Raw genomic sequence first — 15,364 nt, 5'->3', positions numbered from 1 at the left:
AAAGGAGAAAAGGAAGAAAGACAGGAAAGAAGCCTGAGAAGATCAGGGCAATTACAAGTGCAAAATAAAACGGCAGAAATTAGTCTATACGTACGTGTAATTGTGATCAAAGTAAAAGTGTTCCAGTTAAAAAATAAGGTTCTCGGACTTAAAAAGCAAAACAGAACAAAAAACAAACAAATCGACAAGCTAAAAAACAGGAAAAAAACCCAAAAACATAGCGTTTTCTTCCCCTGGAGACACACCTAAAGAATAAGGACCCAGAAATATTGAAAGAAGAGAAAAAGCTATTCTAGGAAAATACTGACTGAAAGAAACCTTGTATGTCAACATTAATGTCAGGGGCAGGGGGGGGCGGGAGTCAAGGCAAATGCTATGTTTAGTCACTTAGACGTTGATAAAGAAGTCAACTTTAGTTGATACTTAGTCACTTATATGTTCACCAGAAGATATAAATTCATAATTTGTACACACCTTAACCATATCTTCAAATACATGTAAAGAAAAAATCAACAAACCATAAAGGGAATTTGACAGACATTGTAGGTAGAGCCTTCACCTAACTCTCTTTCAATAAAGAATACAGAAGGTATTGATGGTGCAGTCGGTGAGCCTGGTGAGACATAGATTGAACTCTATACAATCCTAAACAGCCATGGAAGTCATGGAAACTTAATAAGACTTGATCACATATTATGCCATTTAAAAAAAACCCCACCATCTATAAAAAATTGGAATCCTGTAGGCTCTATTCTCTTACCACAAAGCAATTAAGTTGAAATCAATAATTAAAAGATGACTTTTGAAAAAAAACCTTGTATTTACTGAAAGTTAAAGAAGACCAAAAGGCCAAAATAAATGGAGAAGCATACCAAGTTCACGGGTAGGAACGTGAAGTATCTTTAAATGTCAATTCTCGGGGCACCTGGGTGGCTCAGTCAGTTGAGTGTCTGACTCTTGATCTCAGCTCAGGTCTTGATCTCGGGGTCGGGAGTTCAAGACCCTCACTGCAGCTTCATGCTGGGCATGAGGCCTACTTTAAAAAAAAAATTTTTTTAATAAAATAAAATGTCAATTCTTCCCAAATCGAGGTACAAATGCAGTACAATTCCAATCAGAATCCTGACAGGGACTTAAGATGCTGTTTTAAAATTTGTGTTCAAGAGCAAAGACCAAGAAACATCAAGATATTAATGAAGAAGACTATATGCTAGGGAGAGCAGTCCCGGAAGATACGGAGACTTGCTGTAAGGCCGAATGACTGGAGACAGAGTGGTTTGGGCACAGGGACAGACACTGGACCAGCAGGCTATATCAGGACAGTGGGTCATCCACATGGGAAAAATAATTTAAACACTACTTATGTGTCAAGAACGTCAACACAAGAGAGGAAAATAGCACCTTTAGAAGAAAATATAGGAGAATGCCATTCTTTTTCAGGTCAGGAAAAGTGGTCTTAAGCAAAACATAAAGCAAACCGTGAAGAAAATATTAATGAGTTTCACTACATTAAAATTTTAAAATTCTGTTTCCCTAAAGACACCAAAGGGGAGTGGGGGAAATGATCTTTTCAGCATAACAGCTGAAATAGGATTAGTACCTGAAATACAAAAGGAGTTTTTGTGAATCAGCAAAAATCAACCCAGTAGAAAAATGAGCAAAAGATGCACACATTTCCCCGGGAGGAAACGTGACCACCGCCTAGGCCCCCATGGCGGGCTGTTCGAGAAGTGACATAGCTGCATGGTGCATTCGACTCGAGATAACTCACTGAGTTGTGGTCTCATGGATTTGTAGGATTTCAGCCTTTGTCTGCATTTAGTATTTGTCTGTTTCTCTGTCCCAACCAGTATCCGTTGGAAAAGGCAAGGGACAGAGAGCTGTCCATTTCACGACACCCTGGCCCCCCTCCCCCTCCTTTTCCTCCTCCCCTCTTCCCTCCCAGCCCCGTGGAGGCCCTTGTGAATACTGAAAGTGATTATTTTTTGATGGCAGAAATACTTCAAAAAGCAGGAATCCCCCTAGCCCTTTTCCTGCTCTTGCCTTAGAAAGTGTAGAAGTTGTATTCCGAGGAGATGAAGTGCTTGACTGATTAAAGGCAGAGCCAAGACCAGAGGGAGGCCAGCTGGCATCTGCCATCCGTCCACCTCTCTGCCCACCCGCTCCCTGTACCAGTGTTTATCCAGGCACTGCCGTGTGCCCGTCCAGGCTCCCCGGGACGTCACTTTACATTCATGTGCGTGGGCGGAGGGGGCTCATCTGTTGGTGTGGCCATTTCTCCATAAAAAGCAGCCCGTGCGTGGCAGCCAGAGACATTAGGGCTGGGACATCTGAAGCCCCTGGGGGCGGCCGTTCTCCGGCATCGGCGTGGCTGGCCTCGGGGAGTATTCATCTGGTCGTGCCCGGGCTGTGCCCAGAACACGGGCGGCCGGGCTCTGGAGCACACCCGCCTGGTGCACCCCATCTGCCTCCCTGCCGGCGGGGGGTGGTCGTGGAGAGACCAGAGGAGCAGCCAGGGTGACGGAGCTGTGGACGGGCGGGTAGGGAAGCCACAGGTCGTTGGGGATGGCACTTCCCCCATCCTGCACATCGGGACCCGCCGAGCCCACTCCGCAGAGCTGGGTGGTGCTGGGGCTAACCCAGGCTGGTTCCGCCTCCAGGGCCCCGCTCTCCACTGCCGTCCTGACCGGCACACAGCTGTGTGCTCTCGTGGGCTCGGGACAGATAGGAGAGGGCCCTGCTGTGGGCGGAGCACAGAGCAGCCCGGCCAGGGCTCCCCAAGCCCAGCAGGTGCCAGCAGACCTCATGGCACCAGGGCGGCCCCTGGGCCAAGGGCTGAAGCCCCCAGGGGTCCGGTCACACGGCAGGCCGCTCTCCTAGGTGAGCACCGCATCTGCATCGAAATCCGAGCGGTGGTCAGAGCGCACTGTGCGCCGTGTCCCCACGTGCACAGCCTGTGCTCCAGCTTCCCGCTTGCCGTCTCCGGAAGTGGTTCCCTCCTCCATCCTGGGAACTCGTAGTTAACTGCCTGGTGGAGAAAACTTAGCCCTGTTTCCAACTCCCCCTTGAGGTGGGTTCACACCCCTGTCGGGTGTCCTCAGTGGCCCATGCTTGCTGCGCACAGGGCCCACGGCCCCGCGGCTCCCGGTCCCATCGGCTAGAGGCAGATTCATGGGACCGGTCTGCGTTCTGGCCCCTGGGCGGTGCCTCAGCCACGGACGGACGGTGTCACCCCCTCCTCAGCCTGCAGGTACTTGCTGTCTTTCTTACTCGTCCCTGAAAGAGGACGCTTCGCTAGGCTACTTGCAACGGGTTCTGCAGGCACCTTCCCCGCAGGGTCGTCCTGCCTGTGCCTCAGGCACAGCCGGTGCAGGCCATGCATCACCTCTCGTCCCCTGTGACTCCGGCGGTGTCCCGTGACGGTATTTCCGGGGTGTGTTCTTCCAACACCTTCCTCGGGGGGCTTCGGTGCAGAGCTGCTCAGGTCACGTCAGGCTCAGCGATGTCAGGGCTTGGGCAGGGGGGCGGGCAGCGGGGGCGGGGTCAGCCCCCAGTCCCAGGGACAACGTTGACCCGCACCACCTCATCAGGGACTCTTAGAGCTGAATCTGAGCCCAGGTCACCACATCCCCTGACCTATTTCTCAGGACCCCTGGGCATGATACCTGCACCCAGAGCGGCCCCACTGAGTGAGGTGTGGCCAGTGCTCCCTGGGCGGGCCCACCCCGAGCGCCACAGGTCAGGGAGCACCCCAGAAGACAGGCAGAAAGCTGCATTTCGAGGCACTCCCCCTTTCCAGAAAGGGAAGGAGAACAGAAACTCTGATGGCAAGGTCACAGGAGCCGGCCGGGAAAGATGGGCCGGGTGTGGCCACCTCCACTGCAGGAGCCTGCCTCACATCCCGGGGGCTCACACGGCGAGGGGTCCACCTGAAAGGGACGACCAGGAGGCCACGGGTCGGTCACGGCTGGGCCCCCAGCTGTAGCTGGGGTCCACGCGGTCCGTCATCCTGTGGGGGCCGGAAGAGCCTGGACCGCACGGCCCCGCGCACGGCGAGCCCCCGTGCCCGCCACTGCGGCCACAGGGCATGGCAGACAGGGCAGGGGCTCTCCAGGGTGGGCCGTCGGGGACACCGTGACCCTCCCCACAGTGGGAAGGGGCCCGTGGTGTTTGTCTTAGCTGCCGGCGACCCGCTCCTCTATCACCGTGAGGCCCGTCTGTGAAGGCTCTTGAGTGTCTCGGGTGTTTGCGCCTCGGGCACCACTGCTGCCTCCCCGACACACTTGTGTGGCACTGGGGACGCCGGCTCCTCCCCGAGGGCCCCCTCCTGCTGGCCTCCGGGGGCTCCGGGAAGGGCCCGTCCTCGCCTCCAGAACGGAGTCCAGGGCCGGCCCGAAGCGGGGCCGGGACACGTTCGCGTGGGCCCTGCTGTCCAGGGGAGGCTGGGAGCTGAGCTCGTTGCCCAGAGTGTGCGGTGCAGGCCCTGAGCCTGAGCAGGCCCGAGGACATCCTGCTGGACGTCCGGCGCTTGGCTGTGGGCTGGGGGTCGCCGCCCGCCAGGCCTGTGTGAGCTGCCAGGGAGTCGAGGAGAGGAAAGGAATCGGGTGCGCCGCCCAGAGGCCCATTGGTTTTCCCAGGCCAAGTCCTTGAGTTCTGCGTCTGCCATGTGTCCGCATGGCCCCTCTCTATCTATTTGTACAACGTTCTGTTACTGCCTTTTTAATTTGGTGTGACTTGTGCTCGATGACAATAATCTTCTTAGCTCTCGTGTCCCTCCTACCCCAGCAGTTGACCAAGCTCCACCAGCTGGCCATGCAGCAAACCCCCTTTCCTCCCCTCGGACAGACCAACCCCGCTTTCCCCGGTACGTACCCAGCTGCCCTTTCTGACCTCCTCTCTTCTCACCTGGGGACTCTCTTTCTGAACGGTCTTATTCAGGGCGGTGAGCAGAGCAGGTACAGTTGTAGTTGTGGATGCCAAGGGCGCAGTGTAGACACGTAGCAGTGTGCACGTTGCAGAGGGCCGGGCGGGGAGGTGTGCGTGTGTCTCCTGTGGTAGGGTAGTCACCTCACGGCTGGCCTTCTTGGGAAGAGATGTCCCGTCTGCCCCCTCGGGTCCATGCCTGCTCTCCACTGCACACAGGCGTCCTGGAGGTCCCTCCTGCTGGACGCACCACCCACTTGGCCAGCCCTGAAGTCTGTTCTCCAGGAGCAAGAGCTCAGACGAGCAGACGGATGCCCTTCTGCAGGAGGCCGGTGCACATCCCAGGAGTGACACCTGCCCGGGACGGCACCCGGCCCTGCCCCGGGGAAAACTGAGATGAGCCAGCCCCCGGCCCGGGGCGCGGTCACCATCGGCACCCTACTTGGCACAGGGGCGGGGGTGGGCCTTAGCCCGCACTGTCTGGCCAGCTGGGCGTGCGTTCCTCCCGGATGACGGCAGGGCATCGCCTCGGTGGCCGAGTGGGTGACAACACACGGACATGCTGGTCTGCCGTGCATGCGCCAGTCAGATTTTGAGCTTCCCTAGTTGAAGTGACCTTGCTTATCTCCTTGAGGGCAAAACATTAAATCTGTTTCTTCTTTGCTCTCCAGGAGAAAAGCTGCCTTTACACTCCTCCGAAGAAGCTCAAAATCTGATGGGCCAGTCGTCAGGTAAAACAAAAGCACACTAAACGGAGAGAGAGCAGGCCCAGAAGGCCGTGCGTCCGCCCCTGCTCGGGCTCCGGGTCACTGACCTGGCGGGAGGAGGGGCGAGGAGGCCCGATCGCGTCTGCCACGGGGACTGCGAGCGCCTCAGCGAGGGGCCAGTGCCGTCAGGGGACAGAGCCCGAGCGGCCGGCGCCAGGCCTGCACGTGCAGTTCACAGCTTCCGTGTCCGCCAAGTGGGTCAGTCCCGAGTCTCTGATGGCCACTGAAGGCCCCACACGTGGGGGGCCACCGTCTGCGTTGCCACATATTCTCTGGGTGGCACGGCGCGTGGGGGCCCGCCGGAAAGAATTTACCATGACGTGTGCTTTCCGGGGACGCGTTTTGTAGGAGACACGGCCCGCCGTCAGGGAGCAGAGGCCCCCGGGCCCGATCTGTCTGCACCCGTTGTGGCTGCGTGAAGATGCGCCTAGGCTGTGGCAGGGCAGACACGGGTCTGCGGGTCCCAGTACCCAGGGCGGGTGGGGAGCGAAGCCACTTGAGAGCTTGCGGCGGGCGGAGCGGTCTCCCTGTGAGGCGCCACCCGCTCCCCCGTCCCGCTCAGGGTCGGGGCAGAAGAGCAAGTGTCCAGCTGAAAGGGAATGCAGGAGGGCAGCGCTCCCGGCGCGAGCCTGCTGTCACCCCGTCCGTGTGTTCTGGGCCCCAGAGCCTAGCTGTGCGCCTGGGGCTCTGGGGGCGTCTCCGGGCGAGACGCCGGCTCTGATGATCAGAGCGCCCCACGTGGGTTCCATCGCGGTGCAGCCTTTAACTCAGTTCATGCAGAATTTAGCGAATGGGAGTTAGAGACAAACTTTTACAGGATGTAGATACCGACCCTTACTGAGTTGCACATCTAGGTGGTAACGCACGTGTGCCTGCGAGCCCTCTGCCGTTTATACGGGGTTTCGTACCGCTGCCCAGCGACCGCCTTCCGGAGACGGCCGGGACCCACGGCCCCCGTCCCGCCGGCCACCCACCTCCCCTGTCACGGCTCCCCCAGCACTGCCTCCGGGCCCCAAGGACACGGGGCACATGTGCACACGACCTCTTTAAGGGGTCCCTGTGATGACCTCCCACCCGAGGCCCCGTGGGACCCACAGGGAGAGCGTGCACACACACGTGTCCCACCATGGCAGCCGGTGGAGTAGGATGTGTGGTGACAAGGGGCGACGTCACCGCTGCTCCCAAAGCCGGCTCGGGCTCGCGTGGCGAAGCTTGACTCATCCAAGCACGTGGAATGTCAGCATATCGTGAGAGAGGATCCCTGCTGGGGCACGGGGTCCTGAGGCCCAAGAGCAGATGTGTCTCCAAATCACCAGCTTAATTTCAGTACCTTCTTAAAGAGAAGTCTAATACTTTCCTCCCCCGGATCAAAATATACCAAGGTGAACCGATGGGACTCTTGTCGTTACGTCCGTCCCAGATGAGGCTGTTCAGCAGTTCCTGTAAGGATGCAGACAGGACTGAGGAAATCTCTTAAATGGCGTTTTGCGTGTCACTATTTATGGAATGTGTATAGACGCTTGAACAACCAAGTGATTGCACTGGAAGCGCCTTTGTGAAAAGAACGCGATAAAGAACAGAAACTTGATTTGGCAAAAGGAGACGACAATTTGGGACGAATTAGTTCATTCAGGACATGCCAACCGACTTCCCCCCCCTTCCCCGCCCAGGCAAGACGGGCCCCGGTAGGGTCTCTCATGGCAGAGACTGAGGACCGCGGTGCATCTGGTGATGGGGACACGAGTGCCATAGGAGATGCAGGAAGAGGGGAGGAGGCCGTGGTGGGGGCAGGACCCCGCCGGCTGGTCTGGGACGGTCTTGAAGGCATCTGACCCATGTGTCCTTAGGACCCTCTGGGCCCGTGGAGAGTAGACCAAGGGGCAGGGACAGAGGCGGGAGCCAGGAGCGGGGAGACAAGAGGTCTGGGGCTCTGGAATATTCTGACGGTACCAGCCGGGCTGCGACGGTTGGCTGCGTGTACAGACTCCGGGGTCTGGGCTGCGCTCGGACGCGCGTGGGGCCTGCCGGGAGGAAGGGGGGTGTCCACTGTGGACTTGGTGCTTGTGATGCCTCCAGACAAGGAGACAAGTGCTGAGGGCAGGGAGCCTGCCCAGCACGGGCTCTGTTGACACTGTTTCCAGAGCAAAAGCAGATCCTGTCCTGTGAGTTGTCTGAGAAGTGGTCTTTGATGTGGCAGGCCCTGAGCTGACACTGGCAAAGCTAAAACTTGGGGGCCTGGCAACCAACTAGGCCTGTGTCTGCACTTAGAACACCGATGTCGGCTCACCGCTGCATCACGGGGCTGTCTGGGCCGCAGAGCAGTTCGGGGCAGAAGGCAGTTAGGGGCAGCTAGACCAGGGATGCATAGGGGGCCGAGAGCCCAGACACACACACACACACACACACACACACACACACACACACGACCAGGGGTGCAGAGGGGGCCAAGAGCCCCCCCCCCACACAACCAAGGGTGCAGAAGGGCCAAGAGCCCCCCCCCACACACACACACACATGACCAGAGGTGCCGAGGGGGCCGAGAGCCCACACACACACACACACACACACACACACACACACGACCAGGGGTGCAGAGGGGGCCGAGAGCCCAGGGACACACACACACACACACACACACACACACACACACGACCAGGGGTGCAGAGGGGGCCAAGAGCCCCCCCACCCCCCACACACACACACAACCAAGGGTGCAGAAGGGCCAAGAGCCCCCCCACACACACACACACACGACCAAGGGTGCAGAGGGGGCCGAGAGCCCAGACACACACACACACACACACACACACGACCAAGGGTGCAGAGGGGGCCGAGAGCCCAGACACACACACACACACACACGACCAAGGGTGCAGAGGGGGCCAAGAGCCCAGACACACACACACACACACACACACACACACACACACACACACGACCAGGGGTGCCGAGGGGGCCGAGAGCCCACATACACACACACACACACACGACCAGGGGTGCAGAGAGAGGGGGCCAAGAGCCCAGACACACACACACACACACACACACACACACACACACACGCATGACCAAGAGTGCAGAGGGGGCCAAGAGCCCAGACACACACACACACACACACGACCAGGGGTGCAGAGGGGGCCGAGAGCCCAGACACACACACACACACACACACACACACACACACACACACACACGACCAGGGGTGCAGAGGGGGCCGAGAGCCCAGGGACACACACACACACACACACACACACATGCAAAGAGCCGCTCAGCACGGGTCCCCCAGCAGTCTGTGAAGGGCATCCCGAGCCATCACGCACAGGAGTAAAACCACGAGGTGCCCATGCTCAGGCGTTCTTTTCCTTGTTTCGAGAGAAGCCGGGGCTCCAGCGGTTGGTGGCAGTTTGGGACTGAGCTCACTCACAGAGCCTGGGCCCATGTGGGCCGTGTGGGCGGGTGCTGGGCTTGACATGAGCCACCTGCTACCAGGCTAACCGTGTCCCCTTGGTGTGCCCAGGTCTGGACGTCAGCCCCCCGGCCAGTACTCACGAGCTCACCATTCCCAACGATGTGAGTATGCCTGAGCCCTCGCCCGCCCCCACCCTGCCCGGGACCACTCCCCACCTTCCCATGGCTAGGTGCAATGTCCACAGACGGCATGTGATGTCACACCCCTGAGATTCTAGACAGGAAAGGGGGGTGGGGTTTTATTCAGGATTCAGATGCCAGAGCTGGCCACAGGCCCAAGACCCCCGAGTCTCCCATCTAAAGAGCCTGCTTCAGGGTTGGCTCTTAAGGAGCAGGTGGTCCAGGAATGCTCTGGAGTGGACCTGCCCCGTGCACCCCGGGCCTCAGGGGGTCTGGGGTTCCCCCAAGCAGGGTGCCCCGGGTGTGTCTGGATGCCTGTATTTGGTGCCCACTGCCTGTTCCCGCCCAGGGCTCAGCTGAGCCACATGCTCAGCCCTACCCACTTTGTCCTCTGAACCCTTGGATTATCCTAAAGATGCAGACTCTGATCCCAAACCAAGACACCGGGGTAGGTGTGGGCCACGTGTCCTGGAGGGACAGCTGTCCATGCCCGCACAGGAGGCTGCTGTGTGGGCGACGTGGCCTTCCCAGCTCACCTGTCACTTGGCCTCTTCAACCCTAGAACTGAGGCCTTTCCTGAGGGTCCTTCACTGCTTTGCCCCTTGAACCAGCTGGGCAGGAAGTCCCGCCTCTTCCTTAAGAGAAGCACGGAGTCGTGGCTTCAGGGGGATGGTCCCTCGTGCGTGTGGACAGAGATGAGCAGTAGGGCAGGAGAGGAGTGAGGCCTAGGGCCAGAGGAAGGGACCGCCCCCCACCCCCAGGAAACACCCCCTCGCCGGGGCCCTGGTGGCCAGCCGCAGGCCCGGAGCCTTCATGGGTGACGTGCTCCTGCGTCCTCCAAGGGAGAGTGTTTCTGCTCCCGGGGCTCCCTGCTCCGTCCTCCCGCGTGACGATCCTTGCGCAGCCCCCAGTCTTCACCCACGTGGTAGCTGTAGGGACCACTCTCTGCCATGGGGCTTCTCCTCCCAGCCGCTGCTGAAACCATTGTGCTAACGACAGGCGCCTTCCTCTGGTCCAGGCCTTCCTTCTAAGCAGAGATGAGCCCAGGGGGCAAACAGGACAGGATGAGGCTCTCTGGGAGAGCGGGGTGCATCCTGGGCACACACGTGCCACCTTGCCCACAGCGCCGTGCTGCCAGCCTCCTCCGGGGGAGGGTGTCTTCTTGGATCCGCGTGCTCTGAGGGGGCTCATCCTGGGAGGAGACCTTGTGACAGCTCTGCTGGGGACTTTCTCGTGCCCCCCGCCCCACCCCCCCCCGCCCCGGGGGAGGCACCTGTGCCCAGAGCCCATGTCCAGATGCACGCCTGCCATACCGCACTTCTCCGTCCCTGGTCAAAGGTGGACTGCAAAGGGAGGTCCTGCCCACACCTACGTGTCGCCACAGCCTCTGGATGGCAGGCACGTGCAGTGACCTAAGTCACACGTAGGTTCCACAGTGTGGCCGCCTGCCGGCGAGGCCACAGGGACCCAGTTGGGGTCAGGGCCGGCAGCCGTGTGTGGGGCTGCCTGTGGTGATGGTCCTGCACTCCCCTGGCCTTGGTATCATTGGCCTTGGGCTGGTGTCACTTTAGGCGCTCACTGCCTGTTTCAGAACTCACTTGGCCCATGCTGTCGCCGTGCATGCGGTTACCCTACACTTGGGCCCTGTCCCCGGTCCCCACCCACATCACCCAGAGACCTAAGGTTCAGACAGCGGTTCCTCTGGGCTTCAGCTTTGGATGCAGTTAGGAGGGACCGTGTTACTTGAAAGCGTCTCTGTCACCTTCCTTCGGGTTCCTCTTGGGGCTCACGGTGAGAGCAGAGGGCTGGGCGTGGGCTGGGTGCCCGCAGGGTCAGGAGACCCAGAGAGGCCAGGTGCGGGGCCCCTAAGCTGCTCCTGCCAGATTAGGGAGGCCTCTTACTTGTCACATCCCTTTTCTAGCTGCTGAGGACACAGCCACCAGCCACGAGAGCCATGTACTCAGCCCCGTGTCCCTGTCGGTAGCGCTCGTGCTCTCAGTGTTGTCTGGAAGGGGGACGTGTTCCACCTGAGTGAGGAGTGAGGGGCGGCTTCAGGGCCGAGCCCCCAGCCCGGCAGAGGGGAGCTCAGGGCCCCTCAGGTGTGAGGCCCCCGGGAAGAATCAAGGGCTGGGCGTCAGGACGTTTTCAGCAAGAAAATAGGAGGAGGAAGATATTTGAGAGGACGCGGGTCTTCATGCCAGACAGAGGAGATCATTTCCTCAAATAGGCTTTACTGGAGGAGAAAACGAGCCGGTTCTGCAGGAGGCTCTTAGCTCAGCTGGGGCTACTTGCACTGAAGAGGGAAGGTTCTAGAAGGGAGATTGGGCTGCTAGTGGCCAAAGTGTGAGGATGGGAGGGGAGGAAGCCCAGGGGCCCTCCTGAGCACTGGCATCTTCTGGGGACTGGCCCCACATGCTCCCTCCATCAGGGGCCGGTGCTGCCCCCACGCCAGCTCACATGCCCAGCCGTCACCTGCCTGCCCCACTGGGGAGCCGCTCTCAAGATTCCTCTGCGGCCGGGGAAGGACAAGTCAAAGATCCAGAAGGGTGACCCTGGAAGTCACTCTCACAGACCTCGAGGGTGGGGCCTGGTGTGCAGTGGGCGGGGCCTCGGGAGATGGGGGCAGGAGGTAGAGGAAGCCGGGCAGCTCTCGAGCAGATGCATCTCTCTGGACATCTGGAGAGACTGGTGGTGCAGTGAGACAGCCGACCTAACCCCAGAAAGGAGAGCAGAACTGAGATGCTGCAGGTCACCTTAGGGACGAGAGCGAGTCGGGATGCACCTGTGTCCCCACGAGCTGCGGTCACTGCCTAGGTGCTGAGGTGTATCGTGTGTAAATGGGCTTCCTCCCGGCCCACCGTCCCACACCGTCTCCAGCCCCTCCGTTGGACGGCTCTGAGGCTGGAACAGAAGACTTCCCCACAGGGCTGCCCCAGGCCCGCCCTGGCCCGTGTGTGCTCTCAGAGCTGCCCTCGGCAGCCCCTGGCTAAGGGCAGCGCCCCGTTCTGCCCTTGGTAAACACCAAGAGGTGCCAGCTGCCCCCCTGTGGAGGCCTCTCTGGGGCCCTACTGCCCCCACACTGCAGGGTGGGCCCCCACAGAGAGTTGGTTTAGACCCCAGGCTGCCGTCCGGCCCCATGCGTGGCTGCCTCTGTGTCCCAAGGGGCCCCGGCTCTGGTCCTTCTGACTGCTTGATTCATGATGACTGACTACTCCTTCAGATGGCCCAGAGTGCCCAGAGGTCACTGCATCCCACCTAAACGGGTCACACGGTGGGAAGGAAAGGGAACATCCGATGCGTCCTCAGACTTTCACCCAGGCTCATCAAGAGACAGGTTTTAGGCAGCAACAAGCTTTAAACTGGCTTCAAACACTTCTCCAGCCGAGGACGCGGCCAAGAGGGCCCTGGTGCTGGCACCTGCGTGCTCCCCTGTGCCCAGGCCCTGAAGGACACCAGGGCAGGTGACATAGCAGGTGCCTCTCAGCCTGCGGACCTGTCAGGACTGTGGCAGCAGGGGCACCAGGCAGGGCCCGGCCGTCGGCAGCCTGGAGTTCGTGGAGTGGGGCGCAGACCAAGGTTAGGCTGTCCAGGGGCCTCCCCAGGGCCCTGCGCACACTCAGCTGGGGTGGGGTCCCTTCTCTAAGGAAGTCCTCTGTCCTTTTTTCTAGCTAATAGGCTGCATAATTGGACGCCAAGGGACCAAAATCAATGAAATTCGACAGATGTCTGGAGCTCAGATCAAAATCGCCAATGCCACAGAAGGGTCATCGGAGCGCCAGATCACCATCACGGGGACCCCAGCCAACATCAGCCTTGCCCAGTACCTCATCAACGCCAGGTGAGTGTTCACAAGGCCCTGCCCAACGTGTTGCTGGCAGACAGGGTGCTCAGGGGGACTGGAGGGCCCTGGTGGGAGCCCGGACCCCTGTCCCCTCTGGGGGCTTCTCTCTCCTGGCCGGGGGTGGGTGTGGGCGTGATGGAGACAGTCACCACACCGACTCGGGCCCCCACACCCCCTCTGCACGTTCACACCTGACCGTTCACCATGGAGCGTCTCCAGTGCAGGGCTAGGTCGTTACAGGCCGAAGCGTTTCCGGGAAGGCCAGGGGTCAGCCACACACTTGGGTTGATTCGGTTATGTGGTTTCAGAGATCACGGTACCGGGCCATTCTGCTCCCACGCGCCCCTTCCCCGCCACCCAGACCCCGCTGAGCAGCGGATCCAGGGACTGTGTGAGGGTCAGAGGTTAGGCCGTGGGGCAGGTGAGGTCCTGGGGCTGGGACGCTCACCTCAGCTGCCCTGCCCAGGCGCATGTCGGGGAGCACGTGACCACACCCGGGGAGGCAGGACCCTCCTCTTTAACTCAGAACGTCTGGGCTCTCAGAAGGCGGTCTCCACTCCGCGGTGCCCCTCCTGCAGCGGCTGCGTACAGATGGTTGTGGTGGCCTGTGCTTGTCCATGGGGTTATTGTCACTCCGCTGATGTGGTGACAGGGAAGGCAGACCCCGCCGACCCGGTCGCCGGTGAGTCCTCCTCCCTCTGCTCTGCTTTGGTCTCCAGTCATGGCCACACATCTGTCACAGCCAAGAGGGTATAAGAGCAAGGGCTATAAGAACACACAGGGCTGAGCGCCTGGATGGCTCCGTGGGCCGAGGGTCTGACTCGTGATTTCAGCTCAGGTCACGATCTCACGGTGCGTGGGTTCGAGTGGGTTCGAGCCCCGTGTCGGGCTCTGTGCTAACAGCGCAGAACCTGCTTGGGATTCCCTCTCTCCCACTCCTTCTCTCCCTCCCCTGCTCCCTTTTTCTCTCCCAAGATAAATAAACTTAAAAAAAACAAAAACACACGAGGTGAGCCTTTCGCTTCTGGAGCCGTTTTATGAGAACGTTGTGACCTGTCTCCTCTGTGCTTCTGTGTCTTCCAGGCTGACGTCTGAGGTCACTGGGATGGGCGCACTCTAATCCTGCCCTTCGGCCTCCGCTCCGTGAACCTGACCTCCACCCGGCTCGCACACTCTGTACAGACCGCCCACCTGCCCTGCGTCGCAAATATAAATAGAGGTTTTCTTTACTAACGAAAGTTATATGCCGTAGACATACACGCCAACAGAGCAAATCTATATTCTCTCTGTGTCAGCTCCAGGCTCTGTCCCCGATACCTCTCTGGGAATTAATTTATGCTCGTCTGTTCATGCATTGGCATGCAGTGTTAATTATTTTAAATGCTTTGGGGGCATTCCCATCTGTGACATTTTAGAAATACTGTCCCTTAGTGTCAGTGTACCTGTTAAAGAATTGGTTTGACATTCCGACAGCACTTCCCACAAGCCGTCTCTCCCAGAACCGTGGTTGCTTTGAGCGGGTTCGCTCCCGCCCAGCTGTCCCCCCCACCCCATGCTGACTCTGCTCCCCAAAGCCTGTGCTCGCTCCCACGTGCCCACTGGGCCTGCGCTGGGGGCAGGGGCGCGCTCCCTCTGTTGGCGGGGAAGGAGAACGGAGGACAAGGTCCTAACCCACTGTGCAGGTGAGGCCGTGGGTGCTGGAATCTTGACCTCACTGAGTCGTTGCGTCACGTGCTGGGGACGCACGCGTGGGCCCCCAGGCGTCTTCCCGGGGTGGCTGGCCAGGAAGCGCCTCTGCACCATGGCAGAGTTCAATAAATGTTGTGCGCTGCCCCCCACTGGCTCTGGCTCCTGTCTGTGCCCTCCACCCGACCCCGCCCCTGTGCGCACGCGCAGCCCCCCCCTCCGCCTCCCCCCCACCCGTGGCCGGCCTGCTGGCTACAGAAGCTGGTTCCTTCTCACATGGATTAGAATCTCATTCCCTCCCCAACTCTTCTTAAATATCTGGCTTGCAAGGTCGTTCTAGTGTTGCTTGTGCCAAACTTCCTAAAATGACAATAATGAAAACACCATTTCTAATTAGTAGAACTCACCTCTCCCACCACCACCACTGTGGGCTGGGGAGGCCGGGCCATGCACGGTGACAGCAGCCACCCCCCCGGCCAGAGAGTGTGGCTCTCTGCCCCGCCTGCAGAGCCATGTGCTCCACTCCAGAGCCGACGGTCAGGTCCGCTGACTGTGCTCC

At 59.5% G+C, this 15,364-nt stretch overlaps 1 protein-coding gene across 16 annotated transcripts in view; it reads left to right on the top strand.

Annotated features, from left to right (window-relative positions):
- The window catches only part of PCBP3 (poly(rC) binding protein 3), a 277,127-nt gene extending 262,189 nt beyond the window's left edge, over positions 1-14,938 (top strand). For 8 of the 16 annotated variants that reach the window (XM_047847074.1, XM_047847073.1, XM_047847082.1 and 5 more), the window contains 5 exons: positions 4,786-4,864; positions 5,595-5,654; positions 9,208-9,260; positions 12,947-13,116; positions 14,203-14,938. In XM_047847074.1, coding sequence (XP_047703030.1) covers positions 4,786-4,864; positions 5,595-5,654; positions 9,208-9,260; positions 12,947-13,116; positions 14,203-14,239 — 399 coding nt within the window. In that variant the 3' untranslated portion in view covers positions 14,240-14,938. Of the gene's footprint in view, positions 1-4,785; positions 4,865-5,594; positions 5,655-9,207; positions 9,261-12,946; positions 13,117-14,202 lie in introns of those variants that run through there. The other 8 variants (XM_047847072.1, XM_047847081.1, XM_047847086.1 and 5 more) reach the window with 4 other exon arrangements.
- Positions 14,939-15,364: the final 426 nt, after the last annotated feature.

The sequence above is a fragment of the Prionailurus viverrinus genome, unplaced genomic scaffold (genome assembly GCF_022837055.1).
Source record: "Prionailurus viverrinus isolate Anna unplaced genomic scaffold, UM_Priviv_1.0 scaffold_42, whole genome shotgun sequence".
NCBI lineage: Eukaryota > Metazoa > Chordata > Mammalia > Carnivora > Felidae > Prionailurus > Prionailurus viverrinus.
Note: the sequence above shows the minus strand (reverse complement) of the source record. Positions and strands in the feature narration are given on the sequence as shown.